This window comes from Ostrinia furnacalis, unplaced genomic scaffold (genome assembly GCF_004193835.3).
Source record: "Ostrinia furnacalis isolate ACB-3 unplaced genomic scaffold, ASM419383v2 OfSCF0197, whole genome shotgun sequence".
NCBI lineage: Eukaryota > Metazoa > Arthropoda > Insecta > Lepidoptera > Crambidae > Ostrinia > Ostrinia furnacalis.
This window is the reverse complement of record NW_021130436.1, coordinates 208,352-222,364: the sequence shown is the minus strand read 5'-3', so window position 1 is coordinate 222,364 and position 14,013 is coordinate 208,352. Positions and strand designations below refer to the sequence as shown.

General features: G+C 42.6%; 1 protein-coding gene across 2 annotated transcripts; it reads right to left on the bottom strand.

Moving 5' to 3' along the window:
* Positions 1–697: 697 nt before the first annotated feature.
* LOC114355413 (uncharacterized) lies at positions 698–13,794 on the bottom strand. Of its 2 annotated transcripts, none has more exons than XM_028308257.1 (7): positions 12,313–13,794; positions 9,675–9,964; positions 8,510–8,617; positions 7,508–7,593; positions 6,163–6,283; positions 4,952–5,130; positions 698–3,758 (listed from the first exon to the last, which is right to left on the bottom strand). In XM_028308257.1, exons 1-7 carry the CDS (start codon positions 13,268–13,270, stop codon positions 3,521–3,523), a joined length of 1,980 nt encoding a protein of 659 aa, XP_028164058.1. In that variant the 5' UTR covers positions 13,271–13,794; the 3' UTR covers positions 698–3,520. The 2 variants fall into 2 exon arrangements, with proteins under 2 accessions (XP_028164058.1, XP_028164051.1); XM_028308250.1 differs by having other exon boundaries at positions 6,163–6,286; positions 12,313–13,792.
* Between the last annotated feature and the right edge of the window lie 219 nt (positions 13,795–14,013).

Genomic DNA, 14,013 nt, shown 5'->3' with positions numbered 1-14,013 from the left:
GGGAGCTCGCACGGAGTTAGTGGTGGGTGATGGAGGAAATACGACTTCTGAATGGTACACTAGGAACATTTTAGAAGAACATGATGTGCCATTTACTCCATTTATTGTGGACTCCTTTAGTTTAATTCACGATAATGTTCGTTTTCACAGTGCTCGCTCAGTACAGGCACATCTAAACCATTTGGATATACCCATGATGCAGTGGCTGGCAAGATCCCTAGACAAGAATCCTATAGAGCATGTCTTGGACTTTCTTAAAAGATGTGTTAAACTCAGAATACCACCGGTGGTGTTGAGAAACGCGTTACTAGAGGAATGGCAGACATTGCCCCAAAATACCCTTCATATCATTAACTGCAGCATGCTCAGATGAATGGAAACCATCATCAGAGCAAGAGGGGGAAATACCCATCATTAATTCATTCATTTGGATAGTGATAAGCTACCCTAATTTTTAATCTGGCCACAATTTCTAATTTTTGTTCAAAACTGAAAAAGTGAAATTTCGTTTCGATGATTTTTTATTAAATAAAAACGACTAAATATTTAAAAAATATATGTTATTTTATTTTATTTTAATTATCTCTTTATTTTGTATAATAAATATTTCATAGATCAGTAGTAATTTTCCTTATTTTCATACTTTTTTTTGCGTTCCGCTAAATCTGCCGGTGTGTGTAATTTTATATCCTGTTACTTACAGCTATGTCATAAATAAATTAACATACCACGCGTACACAGCTCTGCATACAATAAATGTTACATCTAAAATTTTGATTGTATAGCAACTCTAGAGGCCTAATCAGCGATTATAAAATTTACAAAAGGATTAAATAAAATAAATTTGCATTTTCGCTATACATAGCCATTGTCAAGTACGTTGGATTCCCGATTCACAGTACTAATGTTAGGAATTAAGAAAACAAGTACAACGTGTTTGAAATTCGTAGTCTATCCAACAAAAGTACCCTCAATTTGTTACAATGAGATTTTAATTGTTGTCTAAACAATCATAAATTAATTTTAGAAAAAAGAACAGACTGTATCAAGATTTGATGAACCATAGAAAATAACCACAAGTAATGTCCAACATTCAAATACTGCTACAAAATGTTAGGGACATCACCTGAAGAACAAATTAAGTAAGCAAGCATTTCCAAACGACGAAAATATTCAGTTACATTTTTACAAAACACTTCTTTGTATCAAAAGTATGGAAAATTTTCGATTCCACATTTTTAGAATTACATGGGCAGTCCAAAGTGTTTTAGTTTTAAGATACTTAATTATCGAAAGTAGAACATAAATTCTAAATTAACACTAAAAATACAGGTTGACTGGTCGAACGACAGACATGCATAAAGATGATCCTAACAATATAAAGTATAAATTTTATTTCTTAAAAGATGAAGACAATTTTAATTTCGTTAATTAATTAAAAAATCTTTGTTCAATTCTCCACACGTCGTGCGACCAGACTCCCTGTATATCCACAAGCCGAAGCTCAAGTAGCCAAAATTTATAATTTTTGAACTTACATAAACTTCGGCATTTGATCTGTTTTACAGTTTTGTAGACTTTGTCTAGCGTATACATTCACAGAAAAAGTGTATCAGGAACAAATTTCCTTTCAAAATGATAGCTAAATTATCATTAGTTCAACTAATTGTTTTGTCACTGGTATGTCTCAAATCTAAATCTTTTTAGATAATGAGTTAAAATAATTGTATCAAGCAGCAAGTGATCACGTTATGGCCAATCAGTATAGATAAGTTTTCGATGTAGCTCAAATAATATAAAGTATCCTAATATTCGCCTACATACTTGTGACTTAATTGAAGACTTATTAAAATTGTGATGATAATTTATAAGCGTCTTAAGAATTCGAAAATAATACTTATTTTTAGTACACTAAAATTTAAGAGTTATTTTACAATAGGTACATATCAAATGTATTGCTTGAAATCACATTACTGTGAAAATGCAGTTTAACTTTACACGCACATCTACCTATTTACAAAATATTGTACATACAATGCCAAGACTTACTCAAAGAAACTCTGTACCATCGAAACACTCTGATATTATTGAACTAAAATATTAGCATTCACAACTTTCTATACTTTTTTTGATTACAAAATAATTTAAAATAAAATCTCAGTCTTCTATTAAATAGTTATCATTGATCATATAAATTAGATCTTCCCATTTACATTAAGGTATCATACATTTTGTACAGCATTGTGAAAATTGACATTAACACTATGGTAGCCCGTGCAACACTCAGCCAGAGACGGCCGACACGATACCTCTAACATTGATAAGGATCACTTGTGATATTCACAGCTACGGAAGCACATCTATATCTGACGATTTCACATTTACATTACAATTTGCTAAGTCTTTCATTAGTGGAAAATATTTTTACTACACCTATGTAGAAAGTTCAATGTTTGTCAGATAGTCCAATTTTTAAACTATACAGAACATATAACTTGACAGCTGATTATGAGGACACTCCAGTCATGGATGTTATTTTAGTTCTTATTATTCGCCACGACACCTGCCACACTATGTAATAAATAACGCCTTTTCATATCCTTCTTATCAGATCACTAGGGTTCCTTCTGTAGCCAACTTAAATTGTGCGGTTTAGGCGCACGCGCCGGATTGTATACTATTGTAAAGCAGCACGACCACATCGTTATTATAGCACTGCAGCTGCCCGGGGATTCAATCCACTGGCGAACTGTTTTAGATGGTGCGCGCATTGGGCCGTATTTTCGTGATGTGTAGTAGGTTCAGCTGCGTGTAATCACGTGAAGCGTTACGGCCCTCTGTCGCGGGTAGTGCGGTTCAGTAGATTTCGCACAGGCAGTACTCGTGTTCTCGTAATGCACAATCACGTGGTGTGCAGCCGTTAACAGCACTCCCCGGTTTTCAATCAGCTGCTTTGTGACGCGGCACGGTCACGTGAGATACGACCCTTACGGCCCTCTGCCGCGAGATGCAGCCGTGGGGTAGTGCGGTTCAGTTGGTGATCATGTTCTCGTAATGCGTAATGCGTAATCTCGTAGTGCACGTGGTGTAGTGTACAGCCATTAAGAGCGCTCCAGCCACAGTTTCCAATTAGCTTTATTGTGATGCGACACGGTCACGTGAGATACGATCCTTACGGCCCTCTGCCGGTGCAGCAGTAGGTAAGTTTGTTGCGGCGCTTCTTCTCAGCACTTGCTTGCAATCAAATACAACATTTTTTTATGCATTTGCATAATTAGATTTCGGATAAAGATAATGTTTTTTTACTGAGGTAGTTTTTAAGACCTCTCGCGACCCCCTTATAAAGGCTTCACGGCCCCCCAGGGGGTCGCGACCCACAGGTTGAAAAACACTGGTCTAAACGAAATAAAGAAATTTTGACTTTGAGTTTGACTTTGACCTCAGGGGACTGCAGTTGAACAGGCGGCGCGCGAAGGCAGTAATCATGATCCTGAAGCGCTTGATCACGTGGGCTCGTCTCTCAGTTGGCGCGCGCTCGCTTGGCGTGGGGCGGGGCGTGGGACTGGGCGTGGGCGTGGGCGGGGCGTGGTGCCAGCGGCGCCAGCGGGGAGTCGTCGGCGGCCAGCCCGGACCGCAGCATGTACTTGAACTGCGGCATGTGCTGCATGACGTCACGGATCTGAACGAGCGCCATGCCGTTCTCGCCGGCGGCCGCCGATTTGCACTTGCCAGAGTTGCGGAGCACTTGCAGTTGGGTTCTGGAATAGAATGCCAGCTTTAGAATATCGAAACCTACTACTTTAGTACCTACTGCTAATAGTGGTGGGATTTTTTTTATGTTTATTGCATAATAATAATATTATTATGTAGTAGTCCTGTAATCCTATAAATCCTATTGACAGCGTTTTGTACTACTAGGAGCAAGATACATGATACACAAGAACCTAATGTGAGTGACATTAAATGTATGCGGATTGTACAGCGCCCCTAGCGGGAAACGTTAAAAAACTATCATACATTTTTATGTAAACTCACACTCAGCCCAACAGTACTGCTAATGAATCATTAGTAATGATTATGTAGGTACTCTACTGATAGTGACTGTACTGTATTGATAGTGATTGTGTACTGTATTGCTAGAGAAGTGCAGCAGTCGGCAGCAGGTCGGGCAGCGTCATGAGCGAACGGTGACCGTGTACTGTACCGCCGGTGACCGTGTACTGTACTGCTAGTGCGGGTACTGACTGGTTGGGGCGGAAGAGCGTGAGGCCGAGCGCGTCGAGCATGGCGCGGCAGGTGGTGAGCGACACGCGCGGGAAGAAGTGGCTGGCCAGGTCGGGCAGCGTCATGAGCGGCCGGTGACCGTGTACTGTACTGCTAGTGACTGTGTACTGTACTGCTAGTGCGGGTACTGACTGGTTGGGGCGGAAGAGCGTGAGGCCGAGCGCGTCGAGCATGGCGCGGCAGGTGGTGAGCGACACGCGCGGGAAGAAGTGGCTGGCCAGGTCGGGCAGCGTCATGAGTGGCCGGTGACCGTGTACTGTACCGCCGGTGACTGTGTACTGTACTGCTAGTGCGGGTACTGACTGGTTGGGGCGGAAGAGCGTGAGGCCGAGCGCGTCGAGCATGGCGCGGCAGGTGGTGAGCGACACGCGCGGGAAGAAGTGGCTGGCCAGGTCGGGCAGCGTCATGAGCGGCCGGTGACCGTGTACTGTACTGCTAGTGACTGTGTACTGTACTGCTAGTGACTGTGTACTGTACTGCTAGTGCGGGTACTGACTGGTTGGGGCGGAAGAGCGTGAGGCCGAGCGCGTCGAGCATGGCGCGGCAGGTGGTGAGCGACACGCGCGGGAAGAAGTGGCTGGCCAGGTCGGGCAGCGTCATGAACGACCGGTGACCGTGTACTGTACAGCCGGTGACTGTGTACTGTACTGCTAGTGTGGGTACTGACTGGTTGGGGCGGAAGAGCGTGAGGCCGAGCGCGTCGAGCATGGCGCGGCAGGTGGTGAGCGACACGCGCGGGAAGAAATGGCTGGCCAGGTCGGGCAGCGTCATGAGTAGCTCGGTGTACTGGTAGGGCTTGGCGTTGATGCACGGCACCATGGTGTTCTCCACTAACGCTTTCTGAACCTGAAATAGAACGCTAGTTAGTCGCTGTCAAGTTTTATTGAGCTGTAGATCCTGGCTACACAGGAGTTGCAGGTGGGGGCGAGAGAATGGATCTCCAATGCATCATACTTTTCAGAGTGGTGTATACGATATAGACAAAAAAACAGTATTTCAGACTTGATAACAAGCGAAAGTTTTAACCTTCAACCTAAGACGATATAATTAACCAGAATTTTAAAGGCGTATTTTCCAAAGTACTACAAGTAAGTAGCAGTAATCGAAAAAAAAATAGACTAATCACGTTTCAAAGTTCAGTTTTTATGACGTAGGTAATTGTTACTTGTTTTTGTAACTTTTAATGCTAAATGTATGTAAGTACCTACGTCATTGGCCAATCAGGATAACAATTAAGTGTCGCAGTTAAAATTGTGCAGGTCTATTCAAACACACGCAGTCTCTCATTGATGTGCATTCTTTCCAAAGTTTCATATAAGCTACTGCATTCTCATCAATTGCATTCGAATGCATAGCATGTTCTCGGTTTCGAGTGTTTAGGCCATTAAATATCCTCAATTCGTTATAACCCACTAGAAGCCGTGGGTAGTGGTTCAAGGTCACCCTCACGTGGCTCGACATCGATTGCCAGCATTAGGGACTTTGCGTATCCATTATCATTACTCAAGGTCATTTTTAGGTTGCCTAGTAATTTTGGTCAACTAAGGCTCGATGATACTCGATGCCAAGATTTTCAATTTATTCTGGTATGTTCTCGTTTTTTTAACGGCAGTTAACGAATGCTTTTGATGAAAATGCGCTTAGAGCAAGCAGAAGAAGCGAGGTGACGCAAAATTGGGAGTTAACGTAAATAAATCAAGGATGTCAATGTTATGAAGACGAGCCCAACACCACTTATCATACAAGATAGAAAACCACACACACACAGGCACAACAGAAATAAAAAAGAAGAAAAAAAGAGAAAAACCTCATCGAGAGAACGAAAGAAAAACAAAAGTAAGGAATAGAAAACAAAATAGGGAAGACGCTTTAGCTCACCTTATACGGCGTATGGTTGCCAGTAATGTGAATATCTGGTATCGCTGTAAGCCTTTTGCGGCTGTCGACGGAGTGAGAGGTTGAGTGGCCATTCATTGTCCCAGTCACCTGCGACGGCACGCTGCTGGTAAAACACAACAGATTCACTGCAAGTTCACACACACTATGCTATAGGTCTAAGCACACGAGGCACTGTGACTGAAGTTTTGCAAGCTGAGAAAATACCCCGCAATGTAAGCGAAACACCCTGAAGTCAGTTAGGTCTGATGGAAGGCCTATGTTCCATCTTGAACAATATGGGGTAATTTTGTCATATAATTAAGTACTTTACTTTTTTACGTCAAACATTCAAATGACGCGTTTCTGTTACTTAGTAAACCTAAAAACCCGTTTCTTTATACTAATCTGATTTATATTTTCTATCAGATTAGTTCTAAAGCTTCTATGCATTGTAGGTACCTCGATAATCCTATTAGAACTGTGAGATACCGTGACTTTGTGCTTTGATCGTCCGTGTGAGAGAATCCACGGTTTCAGACTCCTGTAGTCCTGATATGGCAGTCTTTTTTCAGTCACCTCTTATTCTATTTCGTCTAATTCAACAATAATGAACCTACATATTTCATTTAGACTTTCCTAATAAAAATACAAAATTATTCTTTGTCCTCTAATTTAGATAATGGTGATGATAAATTAAGACTGCTTAGAAAATACATAAACCCGTTTTTTTTTTCTTATAAAAGCCAAATAAAATAATATACATAATAAATGTAAGAACATCACAATAATATGATAGCCAATAGATTAAAATATATCTGGAAATCAAACAGTTTTTTAGAAAAATATGGTGATTGGAAATAAAAGTTAACACTAGTTTTATGGAAGCCATAAACAGTGTCAAGACAATGGCGAGTGGAAGGTACTAACGTTACACCAAATACTTTGAGAACAGCTATTATTATTTCTTTACAAAATAAAAATGTAGCATTTAAGTAGGTAATCATAACTCACAAAAATAGAGTAAAAGAAAGGTCACTTGACTCAAACGCGCACGGTAGCGGGTCTGAGCCAAGTTCGCTAATAAAAGCTGTTCTCCAGTGGACTATAGTCTGGTCTGTGAGCACGTAGAATTTTGTCCAATGACCCCAAGCTACCCATCCTTATCGCTCGCGCGTAATTATGTTGCTGTCGCGCTCGCACACTTACTGCGAGCGCCCGTCGCACAGTCGCGACAGCAATATAATCACGCGTGAGCGATAAGGATGGGTAGCTTGGGGTCATTGGACAAAATTCTACGTGCTCACAGACCGGGCTTTACAGAAACTTGATTGAAAAAGATGCTCACTTCATTGTCGATGTGTTGGCTGAGCTCCTCACCAGAGGTGGAGGGTGCTGCTGGCCCATCGCCATTGTTATTGCACTGTTCGGAAACTGAAATAAACGATAACACAAATATGGTTTACGTGCCGCTATAATACCAAATGGGTGCCGTAGCTGAGATGAGGACCGGCATTAGTCAACATACCGATGCAATACAAATAAAGAAACTGTGTTTGGCGAGATACTTATCACGTTATTAACGCGTTATTAGCGGCGTTTGAAGTGTTAATTACCTAACGAGAATAGTATACATTAAACACCGCATAATGAACAAAAAGAAATCACACAGATGATCGACATAGTTACATAAATAAATAAGATAAATACGTGTCTACTTTTATCTATATCTTCATGTATGGAGGTGATGCAATAAAATTCAAAATTGGTCAAGTCATTCTTGTTATAGATAGATACTTCACATAACAGTGGCCTACTTAAAAATAAAGTGTAGACCAATATTCCTAGCAGATTTACATAAAGAAATAATACGTTGAGAAAAGGCAAGATTAGCCTAGCCTTTTGAATACAGTAACTAACCAACCCCGCGATTTCATTCGCACATGTCGGGGCACCCAAAAAACTACTACTATTATGAATAATTATGATGATGTTAATCCAAAACTTGATCATACATCTCCAACTGGAGAAAAATTAAATTACGACTTATCCACCGCGGCGGAGTGAGAGAAAAATATATTTATTTTATTATGTCCAGCTACCCATTTCCGTTTTTTCTCTCGCTCTCATCAAATGGTGACTGCGATAGAACGAGACAATATGACCGGAAATGGGTAGCTGTGGCCGATAGTATCTACTGTAACAGCAGTTATTTAATAAGCAGTCAAATGGTGACTCTACGATAGAACGAGACAATATGACCAGAAATGGGTAGCTGTGGCCGATAGTACCTATTGTAACAGCAGTTATTTAATAAGCAGCATCAGTATAGTAATTGTTTAGTAGGTACCTGGTTATTCCTTTGGTGTTGCGAGCGGTGCTGTGGCATGGCGGCGGCGGCGGCGATGGCCGCGTTGCTGTACCGCGCCGCCGCCTGTGCCTGCGCTGCCACTTGCGCCTGTGGGGAAACCCCGACCATTAATATCTAACATAGATAGATGTAGTTTAGGGTATAGTTTGGTCTGCGAGCATGTAGAATTTTGTCCAATGACCCCAAGCGACCCATCCTTATCGCTCGCGCGTACTTATATTGCTGTCGCGCTCGCACAGTCGCGACAGTAATATTTTTTTTTTTTTATCCACAAAGAGGAAGCTCTTGGCCTGTATCTCATCTGATGGTGTGACGATCAGGCCGAAGGTGGAAGCGAGCTTCACCCGGAATCCTTAACCACCGAGGAACTGGCTATCTTACCTCTAACTGCTGAAACACAACAATGCTGTTAACACTGTTGTTATGGCGACAGACTTAGGTAAGATGGTGGTAGCTAGCCAGGCGGACTTAGAACAAGCCCTACCACCAACCAAACCGAACAGAAAAATCTGCCCCCACTGGGAATCGAACCCGGGACCTCTGCGTCTGAAGCAGGTGGTGGTACCACTAGACCACAGAGGCGGTTAAATATAATTACGCGCGAGCGATAAGGATGGGTCGCTTGGGGTCATTGGAAAAAATTCTACGTGCTCACAGACCGCGGGCTTTAGGAGGATAAGAATCATTATTATCAGTTGGGCAATCGCCGACGAGCCAGACCCTTTAATAAATGTAAGTTATTCAGTACTGCAAAGTGACTGCGAATGTCGTCGCTTCAATTAGTAGGATATTAGGATAGGCAGACTTTAACAAAAAGTTGTAAAAACTGTTGTCAGAGCATCGTCATCGTAAGTTGTATCTCCGAATCATTCCAGATGATAGAGACAGCTCTATCGTCGTATGTCAGATCGCATTTCTCTAATAACAAGCTAATCTGTCGGTATTTACCTGAGCCACGTGAGTAATGCCAAGTGAAGAAAGGCAGCAGTGGTGACTTTGGCGTTCGACAGTTGCGGACAGCCTGCTGCACTTTCGGCTTAATGACTTCGATAAGCATCAGGTGCGTGATATGAGGCTAGCTAAGCTACAATGAGCTCTAAAACCGGCGTGTGCCGTTGCCAACATCAACAACTCGTCAATGTACCTGAGCAAGCCGCAACACGTGCTGCGTTTGCGCTTGAGTGAGGGTCCCGGGGAGGCTCCAGCCGTTGGCCAGGGCTTGTACTGCTGCAGCGGATATGCTAGCCGCGTGGGGCATTTGCATGGCGGCCGAGGCCGGGGAGTGTCGTTGGGAGCCCGGCCGGCGCCCACGCGTGGACGCCGTCCCGACGCCCATGCTTGCAGCGCTTCCCACGCCCACGCCCACACCGCCGACGCCTCCTGGGGGCGGCACGGGCGGCGCCCGCGTCCATTGCCCGCCGCCGGCGACTGAACCTTTGACACATAGCTAACATTGAGTCAATCTACACATAGGTGCACCGCAGTTTCCCGCGTTTGTAATTTGTATCTGAGTAGAACAGGATCTTTAACTTGAAAATGATTAATGTCCACGACCTATCGTTTATTGTGCGACATTAATATTGTGGTGCAAATCAGAATATATTTTTATGTTTTCACTCTTTCAATAAATCACTTTTTTCAAGTGAAACATCCTGTTCTTACAAGGTATACATGTTCAACTATGAATGCTTTAAATATGAAACAATTTATTGAAAATATTTCACACACAGACAGATTTATGTTCCAAATCTTGTAACCTTTGTTCATACACAATAAAGACTTTATTACTTTACTTTACTTACTTTAAATCTACTAAACGATTAAAATACCTAGACTGGAAGTAAACGTAAGTGTTCAGAAAGGTCAAGCAAGTACCCAAAAGTGGCTGTTCACTATAAACTTGTTTGCAAAAAAGCGCGCCAAAGAGTTTTCTAGGTGGTAATTATACCTAATTATAATGTTTCTGTTATCCCAACTATAATATTATAAATGCGAAAGTAACTCTGTCTGTCTGTCTGTCTGTCTGTTACGCTTTCCCGCTTAAACCTCGCAACCGATTTTGATGAAATTTGGCATAGAGATAGTTTGAGTCCCGGGAAAGAACATAGGATAGTTTTTATCCCGGTTTTTGAAACAGGGACGCGCGCGATAAAGTTTTTCTGTGACAGACAAAATTCCACGCGGGTGAAGCCGCGGGCGGAAAGCTAGTTTTGAATAAATAATTAAATTTACAAATTACCCAATATTTTACTCATTACATTTAGAAGTTTTAATGTAAAAAATACTACTGTACTATTAATTAAGCTGTATAAATTAAGAGAAGATTATTTTTCATTAGTTTTAATTTTAAACCTTATCTCATCTCAATAAAGTTCAAATGATGGTGGCAACAATTCAGCCATTATCAGTAAACTTCAGTAAAGGGGTTAAATAGTCTGAATAATGACTTAAAAAAAGTTTAATTAAAATAAAATATGATTTTAGAAACAGAATAAAGATCTAGACATTTTTAAACATTATCTCTTAGCCTTTTAGGCCTCAGCCTCGAACTTAGCGGGCAGCGGGGCGGCGGCGGCGGCGGCGCGGGAGCGGGGCGGGTAACGCAGACCCGTTCTCGAAACCAGCGGGCAGCTCGCGCGGCGCTTTAGCGGCGAAGTGTTGTGTTCGGGGTTGTGTTGTCGAGATATTTGTTTTAATTCGCAAACGAAATGTCTGAACAACGGCGACAATTTTATTTCGATTCAAATTTATTCCTAACGCTCGATTTATTGTGGGCAAAAGAAGGAGTGCGCTCCCCGCTCGATGCCCGCTCCCTCGCCGCTGCCCGCTCGTTGCCCGCTGCCGCCCCGCTGCCGCGCCGCTGTTTTCGAGAACCGGTCCATTTGATTTTACGCATAAGATCCTGCCGCTTCCGCGCCGCCGCCGCCGCCGCCCCGCTGCCCGCTAAGTTCGAGGCTGAGGCCTTACAGTCATTTGAGTTGAGAACTTAGCCCAGAAACTACCTAATGTGGGTCAATGAAAAAGTATACTTATAGTAAGGCTGCTAAGGTCTACATTTAGTTGCAGGTGTTAAGGTAGCAAAAACCTTCATGCAATTATTTTGCCTTGACCTACAAAGAGATTATGAGAAAAAACATAAATAGGTGTCTGCCAACTAGTGTGGATTTTAAATATCCATTTCAGTTTTGTATTGGCATTTTAGCATAGTCTGATATTTTTAGCCATAATGTACCTAATTAATTTACCAAGGAAAGTTTGGATGAATTGCATTTGATTATCCTGTTTGCACCAACATTGCACATTTCTCATAAACATTGAGATTTTGGCTTATTGGACTTCCAATATTAGTTCCAATTTTATTGCATATTTATTTAATTGAGTTTATAGCCAAAAAGTGTAGAATGCCTACCTACGCAGCTTGATTTTCTTTAGGTTTAAGTACTTAGAAAAGCTCATACAAAATACTTAATGAATTATGGTAAACAATAAAAAAAAAGGTGCTGCGGTAAGTTTCATGAAAGTTACACACATAAATATTATCGTTTGGAATGAATAAACCCATAATCCACCTTTAAATGCTATTAAATTAAAACAGAAAATTTAGGATCAAGCAAGAAACAACTTTTGAAAGAACGGTTACTTACTGCATTATTCTAAAGCCAAAACAAAATTTAAAACATCAGTTTCCACCAACTGCTGCCATTTAAAAAAGTTTTGAATGTTATTTATGAACTCCACAACAAGTTGATAAAATAGATAATACATGACAAACTCAAGCTCACCTTTTGCCGAGATAAGCAGCTGTGAGTCAACCACTTTGTTGGGCCAGTACTCCTCGAACTCCGTCCCCGGAGGGAAGTAGCTCTTAATGTCTGACAAACTTATCACTGAACACGTCTCACTAGCAAACAACTCGTTCCTTATCCCCTGCACTTTACAACAAAACTTAAGGTACGATAAGTCCCAGCCTTTCAACTGATCAGCCTTTAATTTCAAATTGTCAGTTTCACCTTCAAAATAGAACAACGGCACAAACTTTTGATTGTCTCTCACTGTATACGGAACCACAGATTCCTTATTTATACGAATAAACCCACACTTGTCTTTATTGTTAGTTGTGCCCCTTAATAACTTATTATAACAAACATCTAGGAAATTGTAAAACTCATACGCGTCCATTAACCGCACCACTAGGTCCTTTTGAGTGAAAGGTTCCCGGCCAAACTGGCCGTCACAATGCCTGTTGTTGATTTCGTTCAGGAGTCGCGACTCCACCTCCGTGATGTAGTAGCTCCTGATGCAGGTACACGAGTAGATGTCCGCGTGAAGGTAGTTCAGGTACTTGTTGAGGAGTTTAATCTCCACCATCCGGACCGCCACGTACTTCTCGCCGGAGCGGTAGATGTAGGGAATGTGACACTTGCCCAGCATGTCCCAGCCGAAGTGGCCCTTCCAGCTGGCCTCGTCGGGCGTCGGGCTCTTCTTGTCGGCGTCGGGCGCCAGCCGCGCGTCGGCCGCCGCGGGCGCGCCGGGCTTCCGCGTCAGGAAGTTCAGGATGCCCATTTGGCCTCCCGCGCCCGCCGGCGGCACGCCCACCAGCGCGCCGGGCGGAGGCCGAGCGGCCGCCACCGAAGCCGCCAGCGCCTTCGCCTTGTTGGCCTCCACCATTTTGGCGGCCAACTCCCTGATTTCGGCCTCATCGGGCCGCTCCGTCTTCACCTTGACCGTCGGGTCCGTCATGTTGGCGGCGTTAAACGCACTCTTCAAGGCTGCTTTCAAAACGACACTTCCACGGTAGCAGTACAGGACATCACGACTCAGGACTACATCCTGCGACGATCCGCTAGCACTTTTCAGTCATGACGATGCACGTAAACAATCGCACTTGCTGATCGTGACATAAACTTATCACTTCACCGTTTTGACAGTTGCAGCAGTTTCGATTGATAACAATTATTTTTCATGAAAACACTTTGCACTGTCTTCACAAAACTCGGATCCGTCCACCATGTGACGAGGGTCGATGGTTGCCGCCGGAAAACTGAAGTTTATTTACTGTAGCCGCAAACAAACTTTTTCAAACTGTTTTCCGGTGATTATTATATTGTTATCAGTACTTTTTTGATTTGTATAAACTTATCAATAACTTGGAAAAATAATTTCAGCAAGACACGCTGTGGTAGGTAAGGAACATGAAACCCAAATTTTGTGTTCTGTTCAGGGAAATGCCCAATACCGTAATGTAGTCTCGTGGGGAGTGCGCATCAATTCATGTACATTTTTCACCTTTTGGTGACTCAGCTCGACAAAATGGCCGCCGACGAGGCTTTGTTAGCCAATCAAACAGCTGCTTTCAGCTATACATACCTACAAAAAGTTCTTACGATGACGTCGACGCACTCCCCACGAGACTACTTCTCAAGGACTTTTGATTTAGGTATAGTTTAGAACCTAGAAACTGCATGAAAGTGCTCAGAAAAATC

Coding starts and splice junctions, on each gene's coding strand:
- LOC114355413 (XM_028308250.1), bottom strand. CDS start 13,270: ATGACGGACCCGACGGTCAAGGTGAAGACGGAGCGGCCCGATGAGGCC. Junction 7,594..8,509: donor AACACCAAAGGAATAACCAG/GTACCTACTAAA, acceptor CGTTTATTTCAG/TTTCCGAACAGTGCAATAAC. Junction 5,131..6,162: donor GCAACCATACGCCGTATAAG/GTGAGCTAAAGC, acceptor GTTCTATTTCAG/GTTCAGAAAGCGTTAGTGGA.